General features: G+C 48.1%; 1 protein-coding gene across 1 annotated transcript in view; it reads left to right on the plus strand.

Annotated features, from left to right (window-relative positions):
• Positions 1-5,964: 5,964 nt before the first annotated feature.
• Positions 5,965-27,006, plus strand: part of TMPRSS2 (transmembrane protease, serine 2) — a 38,945-nt gene continuing 17,903 nt past the window's right edge. The window contains exons 1-5 of the mRNA XM_008068563.1: positions 5,965-6,036; positions 18,183-18,253; positions 20,631-20,853; positions 25,416-25,502; positions 26,278-26,397. Coding sequence (XP_008066754.1) covers positions 18,239-18,253; positions 20,631-20,853; positions 25,416-25,502; positions 26,278-26,397 — 445 coding nt within the window. The 5' untranslated portion in view covers positions 5,965-6,036; positions 18,183-18,238. The remainder of the gene's footprint in view (positions 6,037-18,182; positions 18,254-20,630; positions 20,854-25,415; positions 25,503-26,277; positions 26,398-27,006) is intronic.

The following is a 27,006-nucleotide window of genomic DNA, read 5'->3' on the forward strand; positions in this document are numbered from 1 at the left end:
TCCTGTCCCTATGAATTAAACTACTCTAGGGACTTTATAGCAGTAAAATCACATAGTATTTATATTTTTGTAACTGGCGTATTTCAATCAGGATAATGTCCTCAAGGTTCATCCATGTTGGAGCACTCATTTGGCTTTACTTTGTGTTCCACTTACTATAACAGTGTGTGTGTGTGTGTGTGTGTGTGTGTGTGTGTGTGTGTGTGTGTGTGTGCTTAAAAGGGATTGCTTAGAGGGTCTGATCTTCTGCATTATGCTATGGGAGCAGGCTTATCCATCTCTTCATGGCTCTTGTCTTTGAATCTGATGCTGGATAGGATTCAGGAAGGAAGGAAGGAAGGTTTTAGAATGAGGGAGAGCAAGGACAAGACAAAACTCATAAGCATATGCTAGAGCCCACAAGGTCAGACTATTGCCTATGACCATGACAAGACGGTCAAGCTGGTGTTTGGGGCAAAGCTAAACATATGCACCTGGCCCTAGAGTCAGACAAGGAAGAGGCACAAGGGCTAGTAAGTCTTTTTGGATTTTGGAGACAACACTTAAAAAAAAATTTTTTTTAATAGAGATGTGGTCTTGCTATGTTGCCCAGACTGATTTTGAACTCCTGGGCTCAAGAGGTCTTCCTGCTTTGGCCTCCCAAAGTGCTGGGGTTGCAGGTATGAGCCACCATGCCTGGAATAGACAATACAGTTGGATGCTCCATATTCCAGCTTGTGTACTAAGTGATCCCCAAAGTCACTAGTTTTGAGTGAAGCCCCAAGCAGAAGCAAGCCCTGCAACATGTCCAGGATGCTGTGCAGCCTGTTTTGCTCCTTGGGCCATATGATCAGCAGCTCCAGTGGTGCTTGAAGTGTCAGTGGCAGGTAGGGATGTTGTTTGGAGCCTTGGATAGGCCCTTGTAGATGAACTGTAACACTGACTTTTAGGATTTGAAGCAAATCCTCCACAGATAATTCCTTTCCTTTTGAAAAAGAGTTCCTTGCCTGCTACTGGGCCATAGCAGAGGCTGAAATCTAACTATGGACCACCGAGTTGCCATGTGACCTAAGCTGTCTCTAATGAACTGGGTGTAATCTGACCCATCAAGTCATAAAATTGGGTGTGCACAGCAGCAAGTGGCATATATGTGGTCAGGCTAAGCAGGTTCTAAAGGCACAAGTGAATTATATGAAGTGGCCCAAATGCCCACGGTGTCTGCTCGGCTATACTGCCTTCCTTCCCCTAGCCTGTACCTGTGACCTCAAGGGGAGCACCTTGTGATCCCTTGCCAGGAAGAGAAGACCAGTGCCTGGTTTACAGATGGTTCTGCACAATACGTAGGCACCAGCTGAACATGGACAAATGCACCTCTAAGTCCCTTCCCGGGACATCCCTGAAGGAGATCAGTGAAGGGAAATCTTCCCAGTGGGCAGAACTTAGGGCAGTGCCCCTGGTTGTATACTTTGGAAAGAGAAATGGCCAGATATGAGATTATATACCAATTCATGAGGTATGGTCAGTGGTTTGACTGTTTGGCCAAGGGCTTTGAAGGAACGTGATTAGAAAACTGGTGACAAAGAAATTTGAGGAAGAGGTATGTGGACAGACTTCTCTGAGTGGGCAGAAGATGTGAAGATATTTGTGTCCCATGTGAATGCTCACCAAAGGGTGACCTCAGCAGAGAAGGACTTTAATAATAAGTGGACAGGATAACCTGTTCTCTGGCCATCTGTCATCTTTTCCCTAGCCACCCCTGTCGTCATCTAATAGGCTCATGGACACATGGCCATGGTGGCAGGAATGGAGGTTATACCTGGGTTCAGTAACATGGGCTTCCATTCTCAAAGGCTGACTTGGTTACAGCCATCGTTCAGCGCCCCATGTGCCAGCAACAGAGACCAAAACTGAGTGTTTGAGGTGGTACCATTCCCAGATGATTAACCAGTTACCTGGTGGCAGGATGATAACATTGGAGCACTTCCATCTTGGAAGGGGCATCTTGTCCTTACTGGCATAGACAATCTGGGTACAAATGTGCCTCCCCAGCATACAACGCTTCTGCTGGAACTACCATTCAGGGACTCACAGAATGCCTCACCTACCGTCATGGTGTTCCACACAGCATTACTTCTGATCTAGAACTCACTCCACAGTCACAGAAGTGCAGCAGTGGACTCATGGTCATGGAATCTGCTGGTCTTACCATGTCCCTATCATCCTGAAGCAGCTGGCTTGATTGAACAGTAGAATGGTCTTTTGAAGATGCAGTTACAGTGCCAGCTATGTGGCAATACCTTGCAGGGCTGGGTTAGTTTTCTCCTGCAGCAGGGATTCGCTGGTCCAGAAGACAAGGAGTGGACATGGGAGTGGCACCACTCACAGATACGCCCAGTGGCCCACTAGCAACATGTTTGCCTTCTGTTCCTTTATGATCTGCTGGCCTAGAGGTCTTAGTCCCAGAGGGAGGAATGTTGCCACCAGAAGACACAACAGCGATTCCAGTAAACTAGAATTTATGACCACCACCTGGCCACTTTAGGATCCTCATGCCTCTTGATCAACAGTCAAAGATGAGAGTGACAGAGTTGGCTGGGGTGAATGATCCAGCCTACCGAGGAGAAACTAGACGACCACTCCACCATGGAAGTAAGGAAGGGTATGTCTGTAACATAGGGCATCTCTTAGTTTTACTATGCTCGTGATGAAAGCCATTGGAAAACTACAACCACACAATCTAGGCAGGTCTACTAATGGCCCAGACCCATCAGGAATGAAGGCTTGGGTCACCCCACCAGGTAAAGAACCACAACCAGCTGAGATGCTTGCTGAAAGCAAAGGGAAAACACAGTGGCTGGTAGAAGAAGGTAGTTGTAAATACCAGCCATGTCCATACAACCAATGACAGAAATAACATTTCTGAATACATTTGTGTCTGTGTATACAGTATATACCTTTGCTTTCTTTTCACTCTAATGCTTTATATTTAACATAAGATGTATTGACTTTGTATCATTGTACTCAGTATTGCCAATTTTACATCATAGTCTTCAAGTTATAAGATATCAAGGAGAACCATAAACATCACTCAATAATTTTATCCCCTCCCTGAGGAAGGGATTAGTGCATTTCTGGTTATATGCAGCCTAGTGGTATCACATTAGCTACTATCTTTACTTGGAGATTATAAGTATGGTTTAAGGAGACGCATGTGAGTGCCAAGTTGACAAACGTGGACCCGTGATGGTGTATTTTATGTGTCAAGTTGACTGGGCTATAGGACACCAAGACAGCTGGTTAAACATTATTTCTGGGTGTGTCTATAAGGGTGTTTCTGGAAAAGGTTACCATTTGAATAGATGGACTGAGCAAATCTGATGGTGGTCCTTCACTTGGACAATTTGTTGAGGGGCTGAATAGATTGAAGATGTGGAGGAAGGTTGAATCTGCTTCTTCCTGATGCTATGAGCTGGACTTCCAGCCTCTCCTGCTCTCAGTCCTCCTGGCTCTCCAGTCCTCCTGGCTCTCCTGAGAAGGCCTTCAGACCTGGACTGAAGTCTACACCATCAGTTCTCTGACTCTTGGAACTTTGAACTACATATACCACCATCTTTCCTGGGTCTCCAGCTTGTAGACAGCAAATTGTGGGGCTTCTCAGTCTCCATAATCATATGAACCAACACACACACACACACACACACACACACACACACACACACACACACATCACCTATTGGTTCTGTTTTTCTGGAGAACAGGCATAAAACACACTGTCAAAACAGAAATACGCGAGTTGCCACCAGAAGACAACTAGATCTGACCTGTATGCTGGAGACTGTTTTGGGGATCTCCCACTGGGGACAGCCAGGAACACAGTGCAGTATTGGAGAACATACTTGGGACAATCTATGTTCTGGATGCTAAGAGAAGATCAGAAAAGGAGCCCATTAAGGGTGAGAGGAAAGTACTTACGAGGAAGTTTAGCCATACAGGAGGGCTCCCTAGGGAAATTTTCCCAGGAAGGATTTGTAGAGCCAAAGCAGCCATGACATAGAGTGAACTAGGCTTTCTTCTGCTTCCTTGTTTTATGTACTATTTTTTTTCCACTTTATTTTTTGAGACAGGGTCTCACTCTGTTGCCCAGGTTGGAATGAAGTGGCACCATCACAGCTCACTATAGTCATGACCTCTTGAACTTGAGTGGTCTTCTGCCTCAGCCTCCCGAGTAGCTGGGACTACAGGCGCACACTACCACGTGTGGCTATTTTTTTTTTCTTTATTGGGATGAGGTCACATTATATTGCCCAGGCTGGTCTCAAAACCCCTGGGTTCAGGTGGTTCTCCTACCTTGGCCTCCCAAAGTGCTGGGATTACAGGCGTGAACCACCACACTCAGCCTAACTGTAAAACAAATCATTGTGTATATGTGTACATATATGTTGTGTGGAAGAGGAACACATACCTGTCTCCTCTGCTTTTCTAAATTCTTTAGCGGGTCTACAAATTAAATTGACATGAGACAGATTAGCAGTAGAAAAGCCATTTTAATTTATGTAATCACGAATAAGAACCCCTCAAAAATATAAGACTTAAAGAAGCAGACAAATGACTAAGGTTTATGTATCATCCTGAAAGTAATAGGGGTTTGGAGGTTCTGGATGGTGGTGGAGGCAGATTATGGGAGGGTGAGGGAGAAACTGTCTGGTGAATAAAGGTTGCCTTGCTAGGCAGACAATAGTTTCTCAAGTGACAAACATCTGGGAACAGTGTTCTTCCTGGTACAGACGCATTTAGGAATGAACATTTCTTTTGTCAATGTAAATTTCCTCTACAAAAGGGCAGCATTTCAGAGTTTCTTCTGTGTCTGCCTTTCTCAACATAACCAGTTCCAAATAATCAACAGTGTCTCATGCCTGTAATCCCAGCACTTTGGGAGGCTGAGACTGAAGGATTACTTGAGTTCATGATTTCAAGACCAGCCTAGGCAACATAGTGAGACATCATCTCAAAGAAAGAAAAAAAAAAAAAAAAGAAAAAAGAAAAAAAGGCCGGGTGTGGTGGAACACCCCTGTAGTCCCAGCTACTGGGGAGGCTGAGGGGGAAGGATCTCCTGAGTCCAGGAGGTGGCGGATGCAGTAAGCGGTGATTATGCCACCGCACTCCCGCCTTCGCGACAGAGTGAGACCCTGACTCAAAAATAAACACAAACAAACAATCCATCAATATACCAAATAAGACTATGTTGGGGTGGCATACTCCGGTCTCCTATGGTCATGTTTTGGGCAGCTGCATCCCGAACCGCCACAATTGCAAGCAGTGGAACGAGCTTCTTAAGTACCAAGGAAAGCCACGGCATCCTGACTCCCGCCCTAGCCTGTGGGGCAGGGAGACCTCCGACCCTCCGGGGGAACCCTTTCCACCCGGACGCGTGAGGGCAAAGAAGAGCCGGCCCAGGGGACTGGGGAGGACTCTTGGTTCCCAGCGCTGTGATTCCAACATTTGTGATAGGGTCAGCGGTCCTCAGAGGCCAACTCCTGGGTCCTATCACAGGTCTCACTGGTCCCCCGGAGACCAGGATGGGGCCAACCCCAACAGGAGCTCAGGAAGTAGTCGCCCAGTCCCAGTCCGTCTCCCTAGTGCCAACTCCAGTCCTTGGGGAGAGCTGCGCCTGCGACCTGAGAGGTTCAAGTTGCCTGTCGGGCCTGGTCCGGGAAGCGTCCCCGGAGTCCCCTCTGGGTCCCGCCGCGGGCAGAGACCGGGAGCGCGTCCCGGGCTTCCCCTCAGGGAAACTCCTCCCGGGCCGCCCCCGCCTCCGCCCTCGCGGACCCGCCCGCCGGGGCCGCCGCTCCCGCCCGTCCCTCCCCCTGCCGGAGGTGATCCGGGACCCGCTCTAGGGGGTGTCACCCTCGGTACTTGGACGCCGCCTCCCAAGATTAAAGCGAGAGCCGGGGCAGGTCGGGGACTCGGGCGCAGCGCCGAGAGGACGCGAGCTCTGCAGGAGGCAGAGGAGGCGGAGGAGGAAGGCGAGGGGCGGGGAGCGCGCCGGGAGTGCCGCAGGTAAACGGCGCTCGCCAACCTCTCGTTGAGCCCGGGTCCCGGGCGCGGGTTCCGGGCTTGAGAGGGGGACCTGGGCTCCTGGGAACTACGGAAGGCTCCCGCGCTGGCGGTGAAGCCAGGTGTGAGGCAGGTGTGTGGCCTGCGGGTCGAGCGCTCTGGGCTGAACCGGGCAGAGCGCCCTCCGTGGGCTGGGAAGGCCGGATCCTCGGGACCCCTTGGACCCCCCCGGCTCTCCCTGTCGGCGTCGCGAGTCTGGAGCAGGTGGCCCTGCAAGTACCCTGGTCAATTGGTCGAAGTGGGTGCCTCGGGGTCCCTCTCGGTGGGGTACCTCGGCGTAGCGGGCACCCGGTCCACCTGCCCTCTATGGCCCCCACCTGGGAGACCGGGGTGCGCCTTTTCTGTTTGGGGACGAGGAAGGAAAGAACTGTCGGTCTGTTTCTTTGTTTCGGAGAAATCTGTGCAGTCTAGGAATGTTACCTGAACTCCTCCTGCTCCTTGGTTCCCCACCGAAGTGGGAGAAACTAGAAACTTGCTGAGATGCCGGGATCGATAGGGCCGGCGGGGCGGAGACCGTTGGGCCAGGCTCCCGGAGGGCTCCGGGTTGGGCGCGAACGGCCCGACAGCTCCGGGGAGGTACTGCTCGCGACCTGGGCCTCGTTGCGGCACCCGCTGTTGGCGATCAGGGCCTGGGCGTCGGGCACTCGTGGGACCCCGCTGGGGAGGAACCGGCCCACCCCCTCGGCGCGTGCTCCCTGCTGAGGGAAGGCCGGTCACCTGGGCGTTTCGGTCCGCTGCACTCGGGACGGTGGCGCCGAGGAGGCAGAGCCGCATTCGGTAGAGTGGCGCCTGCGGAGGCCGAGCGCTCCAGGCTGGCAGTGGGTGCCCTACTCGAGCACGGGCCCAGCTGAAGAATTGCCCAAGGGCCCGAAAGTTTGTATGTCCACGCTCTGGAGGCCCCAGGGTACAGGTGGCCCCCGGCACTGGTTAGTGCCCGGGCCTATGTGTGGTGGGAGCTGGGAGCGTGTGTGACAGTTCCCCGCCCTCCCGGCCCCAGGGCACGGCGCAAGGGCTCCGAGTGAGGGATCCTGTTGGTTTGTTTGGGAAGGACAGGATAGCATGGTGGCCTGAGGTGGGTCTGGTGGCAGGGGTCTCTCAGGGCTTGGCTTCGAGGAAGCCCTCCTGGTGCACCTGTGCGGTGGTCCTGCGGCAAAGACCCAGGAGCGCACGTGCTCACCGTGATGCCCACACTCATTGGCTCCCAGCCACGAGAACCTCCAGAATAATGGAAAATTGCAAAGTCTACGAAGCCGACTTGCAAGGTGTTTGGAAAGTCAAGTGAGGATTGTTGACCCAGCCTGAGAGGTCTGGAAAAGTTCTCCAGGAAGTGAGGATGGAGCCAATCTCCCCTGCAGGAAGGGTGGGGGCTGGGAGTGTGGCCTGTAGAGTTTGCCAGGGAGAAGGGACCTGGGGACACGGGGAGCTGAGCAACCCTGGCTCCTTAGCTGCTGCTGGGCTGGGGAGGCCTCGTGGATCAGGTGACAGGGAGTTGCCCCAGGAAGTCACTGGATGTTGCTCAGAATGTCCCTACCTTTGCTGTGTTGCTTCTGAAGAGGGTGGACCTGCCTCCTTTCACCCAGCAGACTTTGCACAGAGGAGGGCAGAATGAAACCTAGTAACACCACTGAGTGAGTAAACACGCGTGCAAGAGTTTGGGGGATATCCTTATGGCCTGGAGACAGGTGGTTCAACATCTTAGCCTCTGGTTATTTATTTATTTATTTGAGTTGGGGTCTTTTTCTGTTGCCCAGTGGCATGATCACTGTGATCACAGCTCCCAGCAGCCTCGACCTCCTGGGCTCAAGCGATCCTTCTGTCTCAGTCTCTGAGTAGCTGAGATTATAAGCCTACACCACCACTCCCGGCTAATTAAAAAAATTTTTTAGTAGAGATGAGGTCTCGCTATGCTGCCCAAGCTGGTTTTGAACTTCTGGACTCAAGCAATCCTCCCACCTCAGTTTTCCAAAAATGTTGGGATTACAGATGTGAGTCACCAGGCCAGGCTGTTACCAACTGGTGAGTAGGTGGGGCCTTTGCTCTCAGCTTGAGCATCTGTTTGGTCCCCTGCAATGTCCTTCTTATTCCCAACCACAAGGTCAACCTTCTGCCTGCAAGGCTGTGCAGTTGCTAGAGCCACAGACAGAGTCCTCCAGATTGGTGCTTGGAGCCTGGTCACCTGGCACCACTGGCTACTCCACCCTGAGCTCAAGTCACCTTATTTGAAGGAGTAAATTTGACTGCACTGGTATTATAATAAAAAATCACTGATGTTGATGTGACACTTTCTTCCAGCCAGACATCATTGCAAGCACTTTATAACATATTTAACTCAACTATAAGGAAACTGAGGCAGGGATGTTGAGTAACTTGCTTGAGGTCCCGTAACTCCTAAGGAGCAGAACCAGGGCTGAACATAGATTGTCTGGCTCCAAAGGTTAATGCTCCTAGTGTTAGGTTCTGAGATGGAGAAACAGTGTGCTTAGAAGAGGCTTTGGTGACCATTGGCACCACGTGGCAACTCCCTTCTCCTCCTTCTCTCCATCTCCCAGAGGTTAGAATGTCATGGGGTAAGTGGAGAAAAGGAGAAGAGAAGGAATCTGGGAATGAGGGCCAGGGAATCCTGATTGGAAATGGCTTGCCCTGGGCCAGGCTCTGGGTCTCCTTGACCTGACAGAGCCCAGCCCCTGCCAACCCCTGCTTGCAGCCCACCTGCACTGGGTACTGCCCCCTTCAGCAGTACTGTGGGCAAGAGTGCCTGGGACTCCATGGTGGGCGCTGAGGAGGGTTGACCTCTTTGGGCGATAAGGGCATTGAGTGACAAGACACTGGTACAAATGTCTTGTAGATGGTGAGGCCAGACACCAGCAGTACATGATGCCAGTAATCATCATCATAATCATCATCATCTGAGGGTGCTGCCCCCTACTCTGGACCTGTCCCAGGTGCACAGCAAGAGAACAGGCTGATACCTGTTACTCTGTTCCACCTAAATCTGTGGCAGGATTCCTGGGGGGGCTTGGTAGCAATACGGGATCATTGCCTGGGTCCCAATTGCTGCATCAGACCCTGGGGGAAGAGCCCAGTAATCTCTATTTTTTTTCTAAGACCTCTTGAAACTTCTGGGATTGGGAACCACTGGTCAGGTCTAAGCCCTGGGCATTGAGGGCAGAAAGAAAAGCCGACTGGTTAATGGAGTGGCTGGTCAGTTAGGGTTACTGAAGTACCAGAAACTGATCCTGCTGTTGGGAAGGTGGAGGGGAGGGTCCTGGAAGCCCAGGAGAGCTCCCTGCAGGGAACCAGAGAACCAAGGGGTATTGGAGGACCCAGTGCCTTGCCACACTCTGGTCTCTCCTGCTCTGCACTTCCTGGGTGTTCCCTCCTCCCACAGTTACTGAGACCTTGCCTGCTCTTCCTGGACTCTCCTTCCTCCTTTCTTTCCAGGGCACCTGGAAGGTACCCCCCAACCCTGGGCCTGCCCCAGACTGCATTGAGTGGCTTAAGGATCAGGTTACGGGGGCGTCACACATCTGAGAACTGAGGTCTGCATTGGGCTAGCCTTTGTGGGTCCCTTCCAGGATCTAAAGGTTGACTTAGGGAACCCTGGCATGCAAGCCCCAGCAGTATGGGCCTGGGAATGGGGGGAGCTGGCGATGCCCCCTGTGCCATTGACTGTCCTGAGCCTGAGCATGGACACCCATGAAGGAGCAAAGGGGGATTTATATGGGAGTAGCAGTTTGGCTGAGTACATAGGCAGTTCTGCAGAGTGACCCAGAGCAGGGTCTGGGCTCCAGGAGGTTTTTCCCAGTCACTGGGCAGTGGTCAGGAGAGAGGAACTGAATGTGTGGAAGATGCCCTGGTGGATAGCAGAGACTGATTATCTGGCAGGGGTATGGGCAGTTGCTTGTGTTGTAAACAGAGTGGCATTTGGGAGGGCAGGTGACTCAAAGACCAATGTTCACTCTTCCTGGAGGTGAGTCAGAGAGAAGAAGGTGAGGGCTTGGGCACATAGGGGGCAGACAGGAGGGGTTAAGGGTGCACAGGTGTGATAAGAAAACAAAATGTTTGAAGGGCACCATGGTGTCTGGTTGTGGTGGCTGAGGTCTGGAAGTTCACATAAGGGCAAACCAGATGGAAGACTTGGTTGCTTAGGGAGGACTGAGAAGAGAGTACGTGATAATCAAGTGGACATTCACAAGAATGATATTTTCAAGTGAGAGTTGAATTGGCAGATGAAACCAGGTCCAGGCTCTATCATTGCTTGTTTGTATGTGGTGTAAGATCCAGTGTCAAATTGCCTTCCAAGGGTCTGCCCTGGCCAGCTGCTGAGACAGACCCACTGCAGAACAACCTTGGGGTCATGCATTATCTAGGGTTTGGAATTCATTCATTGGAATTTGGTGACATTTTTAAGTTCACTGGAGATGATATATTTGTAAGGAGTTGGGAGCAACTTTAAAAGATCATCACATCTGGTTTCAGAATTAAAGCCCAATTCTGTTCTAGAATATTCTGCAGAAATGATTTTCTAGTCTTGAAATACACATTTCTAGGTCTGAGGAATTTAGTACTTTTCAAGGTAGCCTCAATTTATATTTGAACTTTCTTTTTTTTTTTTTTTTTTTTGAGTTGGGGGTCTCACTCTGTTGCCCAGACTGGAGTGCAGTGGCCGCTCCCGGCCACCGCAGCCTCGACCTGCTGGGCTCCGGCGATCCTTTCGCCTCAGCCTTCCGAGTAGCCGGAATTACAGATGCGTGCTACCACGCCCGGCTAATTTTTTGATTTATTGTAGAGATGAGGTCTCACTGCCCAGGTGGGTCTCGAACCCGCGGGCTCAGGCAATTCACTCACCTCAGCCTCCCAAAAGCGCGGGATTACAGGCTGAGCCACCGAGCCCGGCTTATATTTGAACTTTCTAATTGTTGAAAACAATTTTCTGGAATGAAGTCAAAGCTTGCTATTCAGCTAATTCTGATCACTGATTCTGGTGTTGTCCTTTGGATTTATATAAAATAGGTTGATTTCTTTTCCACATAGTAGTCCCTTTGTTATGGAAAGGTAAACCTTATCTGCTATCCTTCTGTTAAATTCTCATCATGTGTTGGGTTAGGGAATTTACACACTTTCTCACGTAATCCTTACAACAGCGCTATTTATTTATTATGTCCATAATAAATTGACTTGGGCAAGATTGATTTGGGCAACAGTGGCTGCATAGTGTCAAGGATCTCTCTCCCTGTAGTGGCCTGGAGACGTCTCCTACCTGCCTGTCATGTCAGGCTGCACTCAGCTTCGTGTCCCTGGACCCTGAGGTCGCCCACTGTCCTCACTTGGGGTGCTGATGTTGTCTGGGTGTGGGTATCCCATCTCTCTCCGTTAAATTTTATTACTCATTTGGCCTCTGGAACTCAAAAAATATTTGAACACTTTCTTTGTATGATACAAAGCTAGAGTTTTTCTCTTTCTTTCTTTCTTTTTGTTTTTTTGTTTTTTTTAAAGAGAGAGAACCAGACTTGACTCCTGCCCTAAAAAGTTTGTAATCTCTTTGGGACAATGAGTCATTCATAGAAAAAGAAACTTGGATGATGCAGGCAGTACCTCTCCTGAGGTAAGTGCTCTATTTTTCTCTTTATCTTTCTGTGTATCATTCTTGTGTCAATCATTGTATATGCCATTTGCAGGATGGTCTCACTTTTTTTTTTTTTGGATTTGGAGTCTCACTCTGTCACCCACACTGGGGTGCAGTACCATGATCCCTGCTCTGCAGAAGTGCCAGTCTCAAGTGAGGCATGTAAGGAACACTTTTTTTTTTTTAGTTGAGGTCTCACTCTGTTGCCCAGGGTGCCAGGGTGGAGTGCAGTGGCATGGGTCGCAGCTCACTGCAGCCTTGACCCCCTGGGCTCAGCAATCCTCCCTCCTCAGTCTCTCCAGTAGCTAGGGCTATAGGTGTGCTCACCACACCCTGCTATTTTTTGTTTGTTTGTAGAGACAAAGTCTTGCTATGTTGCCCAGGCTGGTCTCAAACTCCTGGCTTCAAGCGATCCTACTGCCTTGTCCTCCCAAAATGCTAGGATTACAGGTGTGAACTGCTGTGCCTGGTTCTCATACTTGTTTATGTCAAACTGTTACTTAAATACACTGCTGTCTAATTTCATCTCGCAGTGCATTATATCCCCAAGAGGATGGATCATCTTGTATAATGTGACTTCAGGGCAGTGGTTTCGGCATAAAGGTTCTCTTTGATCATTTGGTCATTGGATGAGGAGTGTTTGTCGGTGATAGCCATGTTGCTTTAGAGTTTGAAGGATATCAGAACTCAAGGAAGGTGGGTCCTGCCTGCCTGTTCACTCTCACACCTCCAGTGACTTGAGCAGTACTCTACTCACCATGGGGGCTTCATGAAGGAGGGGATGCATGCCCACAGACATGTGGAGCCTTCTTTCTAGGGAATAGCCCTGATTCTCAGATCAAAGTTGGCATCAAGGAACCTGACTTCACTCGCATTGGTTTGACTGTTTTCAAAACAAGTCTCCTGCAAACATGTCCTGAGATCTCCAGAGGAAAGAAACTCTAGGAAGAAACCATTCTTGTTTTAGAGATAGCTTTATCATGTCATGAGAAGCAGATAGGATTCTACAACATTGTCTTGTTGCATGGTGGCCAGCAGGTGATTCATGGGCTGACTCAGTTCCCCGAAAGAACATCTCGGATTGGATCAATACAGCTGTGTGTGCCATGAGACTTGAGTGGATGGTGCTGTTGACATTGCAGGAAGGACCACCCGCCAGCCAGCAGGGCGTCAGGAGTGGCATCGACTTGGGCTCTTGTGCCACTTGAAGGAAATTTCCCAAAGTGTTTCATGATGACTGGCCTTTCAGAATGGAGAACAACCATCCCTGTCCTTTATATGACAGGAAAGAACGTTTGCTAAATGATGTCACTGGATTATAGCTTGCTCCTTTCAGAAGCTGGTTAACGAGATTTACAGTCTTGAGGGGTGTGGAAATGCCCGGTTGGGAGGTGGATGGGACTGAATGTGATTACCTGGTCTTTTGGGGACAGCAGTGCTTTGCCTTTCAAATCCAGTGCCAGGGCAGAGTACCCCCACCCTGTGTACCCATCCTTTCTTTTCAGCTGGAGAACATTATAGGCAGCACAACTCGTCTTCTGTTCCAAAGTTCAAGGTAGCTGATCTGGGCACACTTAATGTTTTTGGCTCTCATGTTCTGTGGGCCGTGGGATCACTGAATGAGATAGGATTATCCTGCGATTGCCTCTGGGTCCTATGGCTTTTATTTGACAATCTTGGTGTTCCTTCCTTCCCTGGCTTCCTTGTCTCTCACTGTTAGGGATCTTGAATGAATAGTGGATTTTGAGCATTGATTCATCATTCCTTTCAGAGGGTTCCTGAGCTGGGAAAGCCGCCAGTGGGATCAAATGTTCATTTCCTGAAACTTCAACCAAACCTATAACTGGTGAGATAGCAGAGCTGAGAAACCAGAGGAGTGAGAATGTGTTGGGTTAGGAGGGACTCTTTTGAAAGTAATCTTAGGACGGTGCCGAGTTTTTCCTGCTTATGAGACAAAAGTGCAGGATTTACTGTGCTGATGTCAAGCCTTAGAATATTCTCTTCACAAAGTAGACATAGGCAAGGTATGTTAATATGGGACAATCACACCCAGTTCATAGGCTTAAACGTTCTGGATGTATTTTAAACGGTGATCCTTCCCACCTGTACATTAGTCAGCTTCCTTTCCTCATACCCAGAAAGGCGTGGACTTTATTTTTAATCTTAAAAAAACCCTCAAGGCTATCAACATGACCTGGTTCTTATATTTTATCTATATATGAAGAGTACATAAATGATCTGGTGATTTTTATTGTAACCTGTTCAGTGAGGTTTCCCAAGATTTAAAAAGCCATACTTGTTTTTAGCCATTGCAGGTCTTTGGGGCTATTCTGGTTTCATGATTCAAGTACCAATTTTGCTTAGGAGATAGGAAAACAGTGGTTACTCCGTTGAACTTTGAAAGCTGCTGGGCTTCCTGTTGGTAGCCTGGGAATTCTTAACAAAAGCAAATCTGCAAATGCCAGATTCGGTGGCTTGCTAAACATTTAGCAGACTGATAATTACTTTTATTTAATGAGAATTTGTGTAGAACTTGTACATCAGGCACTAAGTACTTTATTATTAACTCATTTATTTTTATTTTTTTTGAGTTGGAGTCTCACTCTGTCACCCAGACTGGAGTGCAGTGGCCGCTCCCGGCCACCACAGCCTCGCCTGCTGGGCTCCGGCGATCCTTTCGCCTCAGCCTTCCGAGTAGCCGGAATTACAGGCGTGCGCTACCACGTCCGGCTGATTTTTTTATTTATTGTAGAGATGAGGTCTCGCTGCCCTGGCGGGTCTTGAACCCAGGGGCTCAGGCAATCCACTCACCTCAGCCTCCCAAAGGCGCAGGATTACAGGCTGAGCCACCGAGCCTGGCTATTTTTATTTTTTTATTTATTTTTGAGTTGAGGTTTCACTCTGTTGCCCAGACTGGAGAGCAGTGGCACAATCATGGCTCATTGCAGCCTTGGCCTCCTGGATTCGAGTGATCCTCCAGGTTCAGACCTCCAAGCAACTGAGACTACAGGCACACAATACCACATCAGGCTAATTCTTTTTTTTTACATAGACAAAGTCTCGCTATATTGCCCAGTCTGGTATCAACTCCCGGGCTCAAGTAATCCTTCCATCTTGGTTTCCCAAAATGCTGGGATTATATGCATGAGCCACCATGTGCTTCATCAGTATTAATTAGTTTAATGTCCCTACAACACTGTAGTAGATGCTGCTATTACCTACATTTGCAGATGAGGACACTGAGACACAGAACATTAACTTGTTCACAGCTAGTGAGTGACTGAGCCTGAGTTTGAATCTAAAGAGTTTGGTCCCAGAGGTTGGGGACTTAACAACTGCACTGTGCTGCGTGCTATTCCTTGAGCACCTACTTTGTGCTGGCTCTTACAGATGGAAAATATCCTTCTGTGGGCATGAATCACAGGCAGCAGACCCTAGTCTGGCCAGCTTCAATCCCAGAGCCTTCTCTAGGTTCTATTTCCCTCATTGGGATCATGGTCTTTTGGAAGGATAATCTCGAAGACCATTTCTCAAATTCCTGACCTCAAGCGAATCTCTCACCTTGGACTCCCAAAGTGCTGGGATTACAGGCGTGAGCCACCACACCCAGTTAAAGACCATTTCTCAAAATATTTCTTGGTCACTTCAAACCAGGATGAAAAAACTCATGAGGGGGCATGTTAAATAAACAACCATTCAATGACCCTTTTTAAAGACCTAAGGCAGATTTTATCCAGGACCGTCACAGTAGGTGTAGGGATGGATGCTGTGGCATTTTGCAGTGGGGAGAGAGATTAGGCTCTGCTCTGCTCACAGCATGAGCAAGTAGGAATTAATCTATAACCAAGGAGCAGGTGAGGTTGGTGGGTGGAAAAATCACTTAGAAATAACATTGAGGGTAAGGGGCATTCTGGCTAAACTGACCTAGCAGGATTCTTGCTGAAGTCAGGCTGGGTGATCAGACATCGCTGGGGGATGGTGGAAGATGAGGAACCTTGTCAGGTATCTGGAGTGATCAAACATCAGGGGTGGGAGGTTTTGCTAAACTGACTAAACAGGGTTCTTTGCTGAAACTGGATTCTAGAAGGAAGTGCACAGATGGCCTGGAAGTTTCAGGAACCTCACTATATTTTGACCAAGCAAAGAATCTTTGTCTTTGGAGAGTGATATCAGAATGAGGCTCTACTATTGGCCAGGGATGGTGGTGGCTCATGCCTGCAATCCCACACTTTGGGAGGCCAAAGCAAGAGGATTGCCTGAGCTCAGGAGTTTAAGACCAGCGTGGACAACATAGTGAGACCTCATCTCTACAATAAATAAAAAAATTAGCCAGGCTTGGTGGCATGCACCTGTTCTAACTACCTGGAAGGCTGAGGCGGAAAGATCACCTGAGAGTAGCAGGTCAAGGCTGCAGTCGCCATGAGCATGCACTCCAGCTTGGGTGATAGAGTAAGATTCCAACGCCAAAAAAAAAAAAAAAAAGAACTAGGCTATACTATTAAGTGTTTCGTGCTAACAGTATCTCTAGAGATTATTGTTAACTGTTCACAGATAGCTGCAAACAAAACTGCTCACAACTTTCTTTTCATTACCACTAATCTTAGAAATGGTCAAAATGGTTAGCTCTGAATTTACTTATGGGTTTGGATGTGAATATGTTTCATGGAATTTTTTTTTTTTTTGGCATACAAGGGGGGGATCCAAAAATAAAAAAAACCTGGAATTATCTTTTGGAGGGCCAGCTCCTTGTAGTATAGGCTTCCTCTGCTAAGTAAGTGTTCTAGGAACTCATTGGCATCAGTGTACCAGCTAGCATTGTTGTGAGAGACTGCGTTGTGGAAGAAACCTCCTGAGTTGTGGCAATTAGGTGACTGGCTCTTCCACCATGACAGCAAACCTGCCCACACCATGCTGAGTGTTCAGCAATTTTTGACCAAAAATGGCAGGACCCCTGTGCCCTACCCTCCCTATCCAGCTGATCTTGCCCCAAGTGACTCCTTCCTTCCCCTCATGAAAATATCCTTAAAGGGAAATGTTTTGCCAGTGTGGAAGAGGTAAAACAAAAAATTAAACAGCATAAGCACTAAAAGGCATCCAAATGGATAAGCTCAAAAACTGTTTTGAGCAGTGAAAAAAGCATCTCAATAGGTGTATTGCATCCAATGGAGGATATTTTGAAGGTGATTGAAATTTAAACATGTAACAATAAATACACAATTTTGTTTTTTGGGGTTTTTTTTGTTTTTCGTTTTTGTTTTTTTTTTTTTGAGTTGGAGTCCCACTCCGTTGTCCAGACTGGAGTGCAGTGGCATACTCCCGGCCACTGCAGCCTCGACCTGCTGGGCTCCGGCAATCCTTCCGCCTCAGCCTTCCAAGTAGCTGGAACTACAGGCGCACATTACCACGTCCGGCTAATTTTTTTTACTTATTGTAGAGATGAGGTCTCGACAAGTTGCCCAGGCGGGTTTCAAACCTGAGGGCTCAAGCAATCCACTCACCTCAGCCTCCCAAAGCGTGGGATTACAGGTTGAGTCACTGAGCCCGGCTTAGATACACAATTTTTAATAAATAAATTCTGTTTTTTTTGTTTGTTCCCCATCATATTTATCAAACATCGGGAGATCTCATATGGCTTACATTAAAAAGTCAAATTTCTATATCTGATGTTGAGCTCCAGACCACCCTCTCAGGGTGGCTGGCAACACGCACATGCCTGTGGGTGTTCTGCAGGAGGGAGTCTGGTCACTCCTGCTGTTCCTCAGTGTCTGGCACTGTGAGGTCCCTCCTTTGTCTCCTCTTGTTGAATCCTCAGCAGAACAGTGCGGATGACCCTGTCCATTTTCAGTTGAGGACCCTGAGATTTCAGCAAGTTTCAGTAACTTGCCCAATGACATCATCAGGAGTTGGCCCAGGTTTTCACTTGCTGGGTGAGGCTTTAACTTCTGCTGAACTTCATGGGCTAGTTACCTTGTGGTGGTTCTTGTGTGTATTTATCCCATGGGGTCTTTGTTTGGTATATTATGCATCATAAGGGGGAAATCACAGTCTTCGGGTGAGAGTTGTGAAGTGGAGGAGGACCCCTGAGCTTAACAGCAGTGGAACCTTGGGTGGCAGTGGACCCCGGGAACTCCCCTGGGAGCCCTTCTGATGGATGTCTGAGTCATTGAGTCTGTCCCTTCTTCCGGGTCAGGCTCTCCTCCCAGTACTTAGAATTGCAACCCATCCTTCCACTCACTCTGGATTCCAGGCAAAAGAGCTTCAGATGTGACCTCAAGGTATGAGTGGGGGGCCGGTGTGTGGGGAGAAAACAGTGAAGGTGCAGGCCACAGGTCAGTGGGGAACATTGCTGTTTGTTCTGGTGAGAAGTAACCTTCACCTAGAGAGTCTTCTAGTGCTTTCCAGTTTTATCTTCTAAAAACTAACTGATATGTAAATATTACAGTCTTGCCATTCTTTCTTCTAGGTCATCTTGAACATTCCAAATACCTACCATTACTCGATGCTATTGATAAAATCAGAATGGCTTTAAACTCAGTAAGTGGTTAATTATTACCTTGCTGGTTTCTTCTTTGTTGGCTTATTTGTTCTGTTATTCCCTGCAGTGTGTGTTGGCCAGCATTTGCAAAGCCTACTTGAAGGGCGTATATGGACTGTGCTGATGTTGGTCAAGACCCCTCTAGAAAGACTGAGTCAAGGTGTACAGAAAAGTCTTGAAAGCCATTGCTTTTGGGAAGAAGTGGGTGGTATTCGTTCTCACCTTGAACTCCTCCAGGAAGAAATTTCTGTGGGATACCCTTGGTGCCTGGCTTCCTGATAAAATGTGGAAAGTTATGATGGAATGAGGCACTGGTGGGGAGGAGCTGTCCCTCTCCCCAGAGCCCACCCCCTGGGGAGACAAATGCTGTTATCTCTGCTCCCCATCATATCTGACCAATTCATCTTATACCTGGAGCAAGTGTGTTTAATAAAGAGTTTTAAAAGTTTCCTAAATTCTATACCTGGAAATTAGATACAGAATTCTTTCATTTGTTTATTTTTTTTCCTTTATTTGTTGCGGTTATTTATTTTTTTATTTGATGGTTTTTAATTTAAAATCCGCTGCACAGGAATCCTCAGGGACAAACTGACTTGTTCGCTGCAGCCCTTCTAGGGGGACGCCATGTTCTTAGATGGTGTAGATTGAGGCCCGGCACATGTGCTGACTTGGGTGCCTCTGGAACACTCATTTAGATTAGAGATTAAGTTGTGTTTTTCCTCTGTCTGCTGCTCCGGTTTCGAGTTATAATCTTCGGACTTATGAAGGATAGTATTAGTGAGTTATTAAGTAGAGGTTAACTCTGGGAGCTTGTGTTTGGCCCGCCCCTTTATAATCAACTTTCTGGAAGCCCCACCTACAGTTCTAAGGACTAAGTTGCCTCTGTTCAGAACACCTGTCCTTTGAGGACAACCTCTTTGTCGTTCTCAGAGGTCCACAAGAGACAAGGGGCAGAAATTAATGAGTGGGAAAATATTTTGCAAGGGGATTCTTAGACATAGATAAGAGGACAAACATGGCCTCTCAGAATGGCCCAGCCAATAGGTGATTGGGGAGAGTTGACAGAAGGGGAAGATGTGGGCTGGTGGGAACCAAGGGTTTGTTGGAGGTGGATTTTGAGAGGGTGGGTCTTGGGAAAGCCGAGGGGCATTCCAAGAAGACAGGCACCAGCTGAAGGATGGAACTGAGAATAAAATGCTATGTCTGGGCAGTTCCTTTCACACTGATGCATATCCACACTCTGACTCAGAAATTCCACTCCAAGGGACGTAGCTACAGGTACCCAAGCCTGTGCACAAAAAATGCACGTGCTAGCCAGATGCAGTAGCTCACACCTGTAATCCCAGCACTTTTGGGAGGTGGAGGCGAGAGGATTGCCTGAGCTCAGGGTTTCAAGACCAGCCTGGGTAACTTGACTGACCTCATCTCTACAAAAGACCAAACAATAAGCTGTGTATGATGGTGCACACCTGTAGTTCCAGCTACTTGGAAGACTGAGGTGGAAGGATCATATCTGAGCCCAGCAGGTTGAGGCCACAGTGGCTGTGATCATGCCATTGCGCTCCAGTCTGGGCGACAGAGTCAGGCTCTGACTTTAAAAAAAAAGCATGTGCTTTAAAAAAAAAAAAAAAAAGCATGTGCCCCTCATTGTAGACCACTTAAATGTCCATTAGTAAGAGATGATGAGCACATGATGATATGTCCTCTGTGTAAGAGGAGGGTAGTACATAGAAAAGGAATTTGCCTAATGGCATGGAGTGTATGTTCCTTCAGGTACATTTCTTAACTCAGTTTCTTCTCTGCAGAATGGTTGTATTAATTAGACCTGTACCTGTCCTGGGAGGAGGAAAAGTCATGGTTGGGTTTCAAGGAGATTGTGAATACAGGGGCCTGGGGTAGCTGGTATATTCTCAAACATTGGCTGTTACTATTTTCATTATAATTCTGGTATTGGCAGTTTATAACTCTGTACCTCAATTCTCAAGGAGAGAACTGGAGGAATAAAAGGTTTAGGATGTTGGCTTAATAATGGGTTATAATCCCAGACTTCTATACAATGTTTTCTTTATTATTATTATTCTTATATTTATTATATTATATTAGCATGTAACATGTAATATAATAATTATATTATATTAGCAGTGTCAGTCACTTTTTTAAAAATTCAAAGAATAAGTAGTAAACAAAACAAAAAACCTGACAGTTGAAAATTCTGGTTCCTTTTTATTCTAGGTAAGTTCAATGTTTGGATAGACACCTTAGGAGGATCTGTGGTCCTCTTTCAGTGCCTTGTGGGAAAGTGACATAATATTGTATATTTAACCCTTTAGAGTGAGTAAGAGTTTTATACTATTTGTTTTCTTCTCATTTGTTCAGGGGTCACCGCCTGGTGTTGGACCTTACTATGCAAACCATGGATACCAGCCAGAAAACTTCTATCCCTCACAGCCTGCCGTGGCTCCCAGTGCCTACGGGGTGTATCCAGCTCAGTTCTACCCATCCCCAGTGCCCCAGTACACCCCGAGGGTCCTGACACATGCTTCGACTCCCGCCGTCCACACACAGCCCAAGTGCCCGTCGGGGACGGGATGCTCCTCAAGTAGGGACCTCTTTGCGTTTATTTCCGGAGTTCCTGGGTCGGCCTTCCGTGGGCTCCTGCTCCCACCATCTCTGCTAGTCCGTCTCCACATGCCTTTCCCCTCTCTTCCTGCTGGGTTACAGCTGTCGCCACAGAGTCTGGCTTCCTCCTCACACCTTGCAGAGGGTGGGGGTGGGGAGCTCCATTCTACAAAGATCTTCATCTCCTGTTAACTCTCCTGTACAGCTCTGCCTGTTTCGTTCAGTGGGGGCTTTCGACGGGCTTCTCTGTGCTGTTCCTTGCCTCCCAGGTTTCTTGGTGTGTCCTCTTGAATACATGGTAAGCTCTCAAGGGCAGAAATAAATAATCTTGCCTTGCTTTGTCATGCAGTCCCCTGAAGGCAGCAGCTCATGGTTAAGATGCTTTATGTTATTTTGTGTTCAATGACTGACGTAGCTCATGTGGTTGTGGCACCGAAGTTTCTATGACATCTCACCTAGCTTGACCAACCTGTAGACAGAGAGCAGCGTGGGGCTGAAGGTTGAATTTCCTATGCTGTCACTTCAATTCTGTCTCTTTCTCACCCTTGCATTCATCTCCTTTCTTTGTCATTTTATTCTGTCTCATGTCTGTCTAGGCCCCTCTCTCTTGCACCTCCTCCTGACTAAGTTCGGTGCTAAGAATTGGGTGGCTCACACCTGTAATTTCAGTGCTTTGGGAGGCTTGAAGCCAGGAGTTCAAGACCAACCTGGGCAATATAGTGAGACCCTGTCTCTAAAAAATTAAAAAAAATTAGTCAGGCATTGCATGCATCTGTATTCTCAGTGTTTTGGGAGGCCAAGGCAGGAGGATTACTTGAAGTCAGGAGGCCTCTACAAAAATTTTAAAAATTAGCCAGGTGTGGTGGCATCTGTAGTCCCAGCTGCTCAGGAAGGTAATGTGGGAGGATGGCTTGAGCCCAGGAGCTTGAGGCAGTGAGCTATGATCGCACCAATGCACTCCAGCCTGGGTGACAGGGCAAGACCTTGTCTCTAAAAAAAAAAAAAAGAAAAATTGCCCAGGTGGAACTGGCTACATTCATGGTCTCTTTAACTGATAGTATTTTTATTTTGTGAAACATGCACCCAAGTCTATACAATTTGTACAGTTAAAGGTTAATAAGAAAGTGTATTTCCATGTGCCTACGATCACATAGTCAGTTATCAACACGATTAATACCAGTCTTTGGTGAAGCCTTGTCTGCCCCTGTCTGGCCTCCTGCTCTCGACAAGTGATGTCACTCTTGTGTTTCTGCCTCAACACTTGCTCCCTCCCCCTTCAAAAATGGCTCTTGTATCCTTCTCCCCTGCCTCCTTCTCTCTCTCCATCCCTGTGTTTTTTACCTCCATGATCCTTCTTTCCTGATTGTCCCTTCTCCTGTCCCTTACTCATTTCTCTCTACCATCCAGTACTCCTCTGCCAAGGCAGTACTCATCTTTGCACTGATGTCTTTCTGGTGGTGGATGGGTAGGTTGAGGCCAGTGGTTCTAAACTGGGGCAATTTTGACCCCAGGGACACTTGGGTAGTGTCTGGAGACAGTTTGGGTTGTTGCAGGGGGAAGAGGTGCTGCTGGCATATCCTGGGTGGGCACTGAGGATGCTGCTCGGTTTCCTACAGCGCATAAGACAGCCTCACAACAAGGAATTATTCAGTCAAGATGTCAGTAGTGCCGAGAGTGGGAACCCTGGTTTTTGTCCATTGTGGTGGATGGAAGGAAGCCAGGGTGAAGAAGGTTAAGAAACCCCTGCTATGTAAGTTGCTTCCCAAAGAAAGGACAGTGTGGGTTCCTCTCTTGAGGCCACCACCTCCAAACGGTGGTGTTCCCACTGACGATCACCAAACACACGAGGGCAAAAGAAGTCCTGGCTCACCTCATGGACACATGTCCATGTCTCCAGGGAAAGAGCTAGTTGAGGAGAGAGAAGAGCTTGGCAGGAGTTTAACAGTCCCTTATCCATGGCCTTTACAAGGGAAGAATATCAGCCTGCATATATGATTTTGCATTATAAAACAGTGCTCCATAAACTAAAAATAATTTATTTATTTTATTGAACTTACTATGGTATTTGTTTCTTTGAATCAGAGTCTCACTCTGTTGCTCAGAGGGTAGTGCAGTGGTACTGTCATGGCTCACTGCAGCCACAACTTATTGGGCTCAGGCAATCCTTCCACCTTAGCCTCCTGATTAGCTGGAACTAGAAGCATGTATCACTACACCCGGCTAATTTTTTTTACTTTTTGTAGAGATGAGGTCTCACTATGTTGCCCAGGCTCATCTCCAACTCCTGGGCTCAAGCAATCCTCCCACCTTGGCTTCCCAAAGTGGTTGGGATTACAGGCGTGAGTCATCACACCTGGCCCATGTTATTATTTTTTAAGAACATGCATTGGTACATAACATAAGGGAAAGTATACATTTTGTAAGTGTCATGTTTGGCTTTGAAACTATTCCCCGAGTTATTTGAGAGCAAAAACTCCAAACTCAGGAGCACCCCATCAGGAGTATAAGGAACTTTCTGGGGTTAATATATGTATTTGCTTTAGCAACAACCGTGGAAGTTTTATGTTTGGATGGGAACAAATACATACCTTAAAGTTTAGGTCTCAGAGAATTAAAGGTCAACAGTCCCGTGATGCAAGTAGTAGACACTAGGGCTGAGTCAGCAGCACGCAAAATTGATTATGATTCAGGTAAACGAATAGTAAGTTGTAATTAAGCTCTACAACAGCAGCTGTGGCAAACCAGGACCAAATGACATCTATACTGAACATACACTGGTCACAAATGTCTGTCCACCCAAGAGGGCTCTCCACTGTGTACATGCTCCTAGTGAGAGCTGGACAGACTGCCACACCCTCAGGTTAAGGATACCTAATTTAATAACCCTCGACTCACCAGGCAAGTTATTTTATCTTAGATAAAATAACACACAGGGAAATCACCTAAGGAAGAAAGTGTCCTTGTTAATGGGTCAAAAAGCTAGCTGGAATTTTTCTGTAAGCTATCTTGGCTCACCCTGCCACCTTAAGTCATGGTCTCTGTGGCCAAATTATGTACTTGGGCATGTCCACAGACCAGGAGCATTGGCCTCACCCCGTGAGCCTGTTAGAACTGCAGATTTGTGCCCAATCCCCAAGTGAATCAAACTCTCTGGTGATGAGAACCACATCCCCCAGGTCACTCTTACCACCTGTTACAGCTTGAGAACAATTGTAGAGTTATCTGAATGTGGTAACAAAGTAAGAGGCATGGCTTTGAGCCTCAGCTGATGGATCAGCCCCAGTCTGTCCAACTCTAGAAGCTTCTCACCCTGGTTGGCTTTTGGAAGCACAGGCCTGACCAGGTAGGGAGCACCAGGCCAGCAGGCCACCCCTCCAACCTGGCAGGGTCTGTTTGAGTGTCTCCTCTCCACCCTCCTCCACCTCCTCACCTTTCTTCTAGGGAAAGTTCCCAGGAGCTCCTGGGCCAGGGGTTCCTGGGAATGCCTTGGGTGATGGGAGGGTGCTTTCCCTCCTGGCCTGTTAGTGGGCTGAGCCCCCTGTTGCTGGACTGGATATCTGACTCTGAAGTGCCTTCTGTGGTGGCTGGTGCTGTCTTCTGAACTCTGATGCAACTCGTGGCTTATGCTGTGACCAACAATGGCGTGTCTGTTTGGTTTGACAGGAGAAAATAAGTGACCTTTTCCAAATTCCTTTATTTTTTCCGACATGTTCCTTTACCCTGAGTCCAGTGTCTCTGGCCTTAGACCAAAGGCCTGTGCTGACTCAGGGCCATGATAGGAAGGTCCTGTAGTTGCACCACCCAGTGTAGTAGCCACTGCCCATGTGACTCTGGAGCACTTGAATTTACATCATTTTATTTAATTCCATCTAGCTGTAAGTGCAAATGCCACCTATGGCTAGTGGCTGTCAGAAGGCGAAAATGTGGCTTATTTATAGCATCTGTTCTTTCCACAGCCTTGGGTGAGACAATTCATTCTGCCTTGAACACCACTGACAGGGTGATGACAGTTTTGGGGACATTATTAGTATTTTGCTTATGCTTGCAATTTCCAAGATAAGGCATTTTCCGCTTTTAACCAATGTTTGACATTCATCATCTGTCTGTTTTAAGACCTCTTTAGTCAGATGTGGAGATTTATACCTGTAATCCCAGCACTTTGGAAGATGGAGGGAAAGGATTGCCTGAGCCCAGGGGTTTGAGACCAGCCTGGGCAACAAATAAATAAATAAATTCAAATTGGCTGGGCTGGTAGCGCATGACTGCATTCCCAGCTACTTGGAAGGCTGAGGCAGAAGGATCGCCTGAGCCTAGCAGGTCAAGGCTGTGGTGAGTTGTAATGGTGCCACTGCACTCCAGCCTGGGCAACAGAGTGAAATTCTAACTAAAAAAAAAGACTCTCTTAAAATTAAGTAACATTTTTAAGTGCCAAAGAAAGAATCCTTTCTGAATATGGCACACCATAAAAATAGTGGATACCACTTGACAGCATGATTTCTAAACAACCGGGACCTGAGTGTGACACTTCTCTCCTCCCTCCAGAGACAAAGAAGGCACTGTGCATCACCTTCGCCCTGGGAGCCGTCCTTGCAGGAGCTGCGCTGGCCGCTGGCCTGCTCTGGAAGTTCAGTAAGTGCAGGGAGCCACCCTGCTCCTGGCCATGTGTCCTACAGTCCCATATACTGGGCACGACCCTGTGTGCTGGACCGGGGAGGCCTCCTGAAGCCCTCCCCGAAGTTTCTCTCCCTTGTCTTTGTTTAGTGACACTGCTGCAGGAATAGCCACTATGGGAAGTAGCCCATCTCTTGTCCCGGTTGTGATGCCTCACTCCTGTGCTCCCTTCTGATCTGGGGGTTGTCAAAGTCCCTTGCTGTTTCTGTAGTATTGACACACCATGAAAGAAGCATTTAGAATACTGCTCAGTGCTACCTGGCACAGCGAGCACAGATTCCTCTACCCTAAGGCCATAACTGGTCATCTGCATCTCATTGCACAGCAGTGGCTGCTAGGATTCAGGCGAGGCTCTCCCAGTGCTAGCTCCTGTAACCACAGCCCATACCTTATCCATTGGCCTGGAACAGTGTAGGCCATTTGAAGTCACCTGGGTGGCAGAGAGGATGTGGGGGTGCCATCCACACCCAGATACTAGAGTTTCCTTCCCACTGGCCCCAGAGCAATAATGTACTCCAGCCCTAATTCTGCTTATATATGTGGATGGCAAGGAAACATCTTCTCCTTATTAGAAAGGAAGGTGGGGGGAGGGTTCCCTTGATCCCCGGAGGTTGAAGCTGCAATGAGCTATGATTGCACCACTACACCCCAGCATGGGCAAAAGAGTGAGACCCCTTCTCTAAAATTTAGTGAGGTGGCTTCTGACAGGCAACTCCCCTGTTTTCTCTGCAAGTGGAGAGCAAGTGCTCAGTCTCCGGGATGGAGTGTGGCTCCTCAGGCACCTGCATCAGCCCCTCTCACTGGTGCGACGGCGTGTCTCACTGCCCCAGCGGAGAGGACGAGAACCGCTGTGGTGAGTTGGCCCTGGCCTTGGAAATGACCGCCCTGCCTAGGGTGGTGACTCTTCACATCTACCTTAGTGACAGTGCCTGTGTACGGCAGGGCAGGGCGACCATGCGGGGCCTGTATCCAGTGTGTTGACACATGACGTCATACGATCCCCGCCTTGAGGCTGAGCCATGAGGCTCAGAGGAGCTGTGCTCCTGGCCAGCCCCAGACAACCAGTGGGAAGGAGATGACTAGGCCACTGGGGATGCACCACTGAAGCCGCATGTGCTCCGAACTGCTGCAGGACATCAATTAAGACGAGTAAACAGTTGGGTTGATGCTTAAGTTGGTAGCTTCTTTGCTTGCCCATGGAGTGCAAATGGCACATGATGGTTGACTGGTATCAGTTCATCACATTTGCCAATTCTTGGGTTGCCTGATGTGGATCATAGTGGATTAAAGCATTTAAACCATCTTCATCAAAGCCTGATGGTCTTCCTGATCATGAAGAATCGCTCAGGTCAAAGTGACTGTCTTTGAAATGGCAAAATTACTTTCTTTCTGTGCTTTCCCTATGGCATTCTCCCTGTATATGACACGAAAGCTTTACGCCGTCTCTGCTGCCTTTACTCCT

The sequence above is a fragment of the Carlito syrichta genome, unplaced genomic scaffold (assembly GCF_000164805.1).
Source record: "Carlito syrichta isolate Samal-C Ts95f unplaced genomic scaffold, Tarsius_syrichta-2.0.1 Scaffold311201, whole genome shotgun sequence".
In the NCBI taxonomy this organism is placed as follows: domain Eukaryota; kingdom Metazoa; phylum Chordata; class Mammalia; order Primates; family Tarsiidae; genus Carlito; species Carlito syrichta.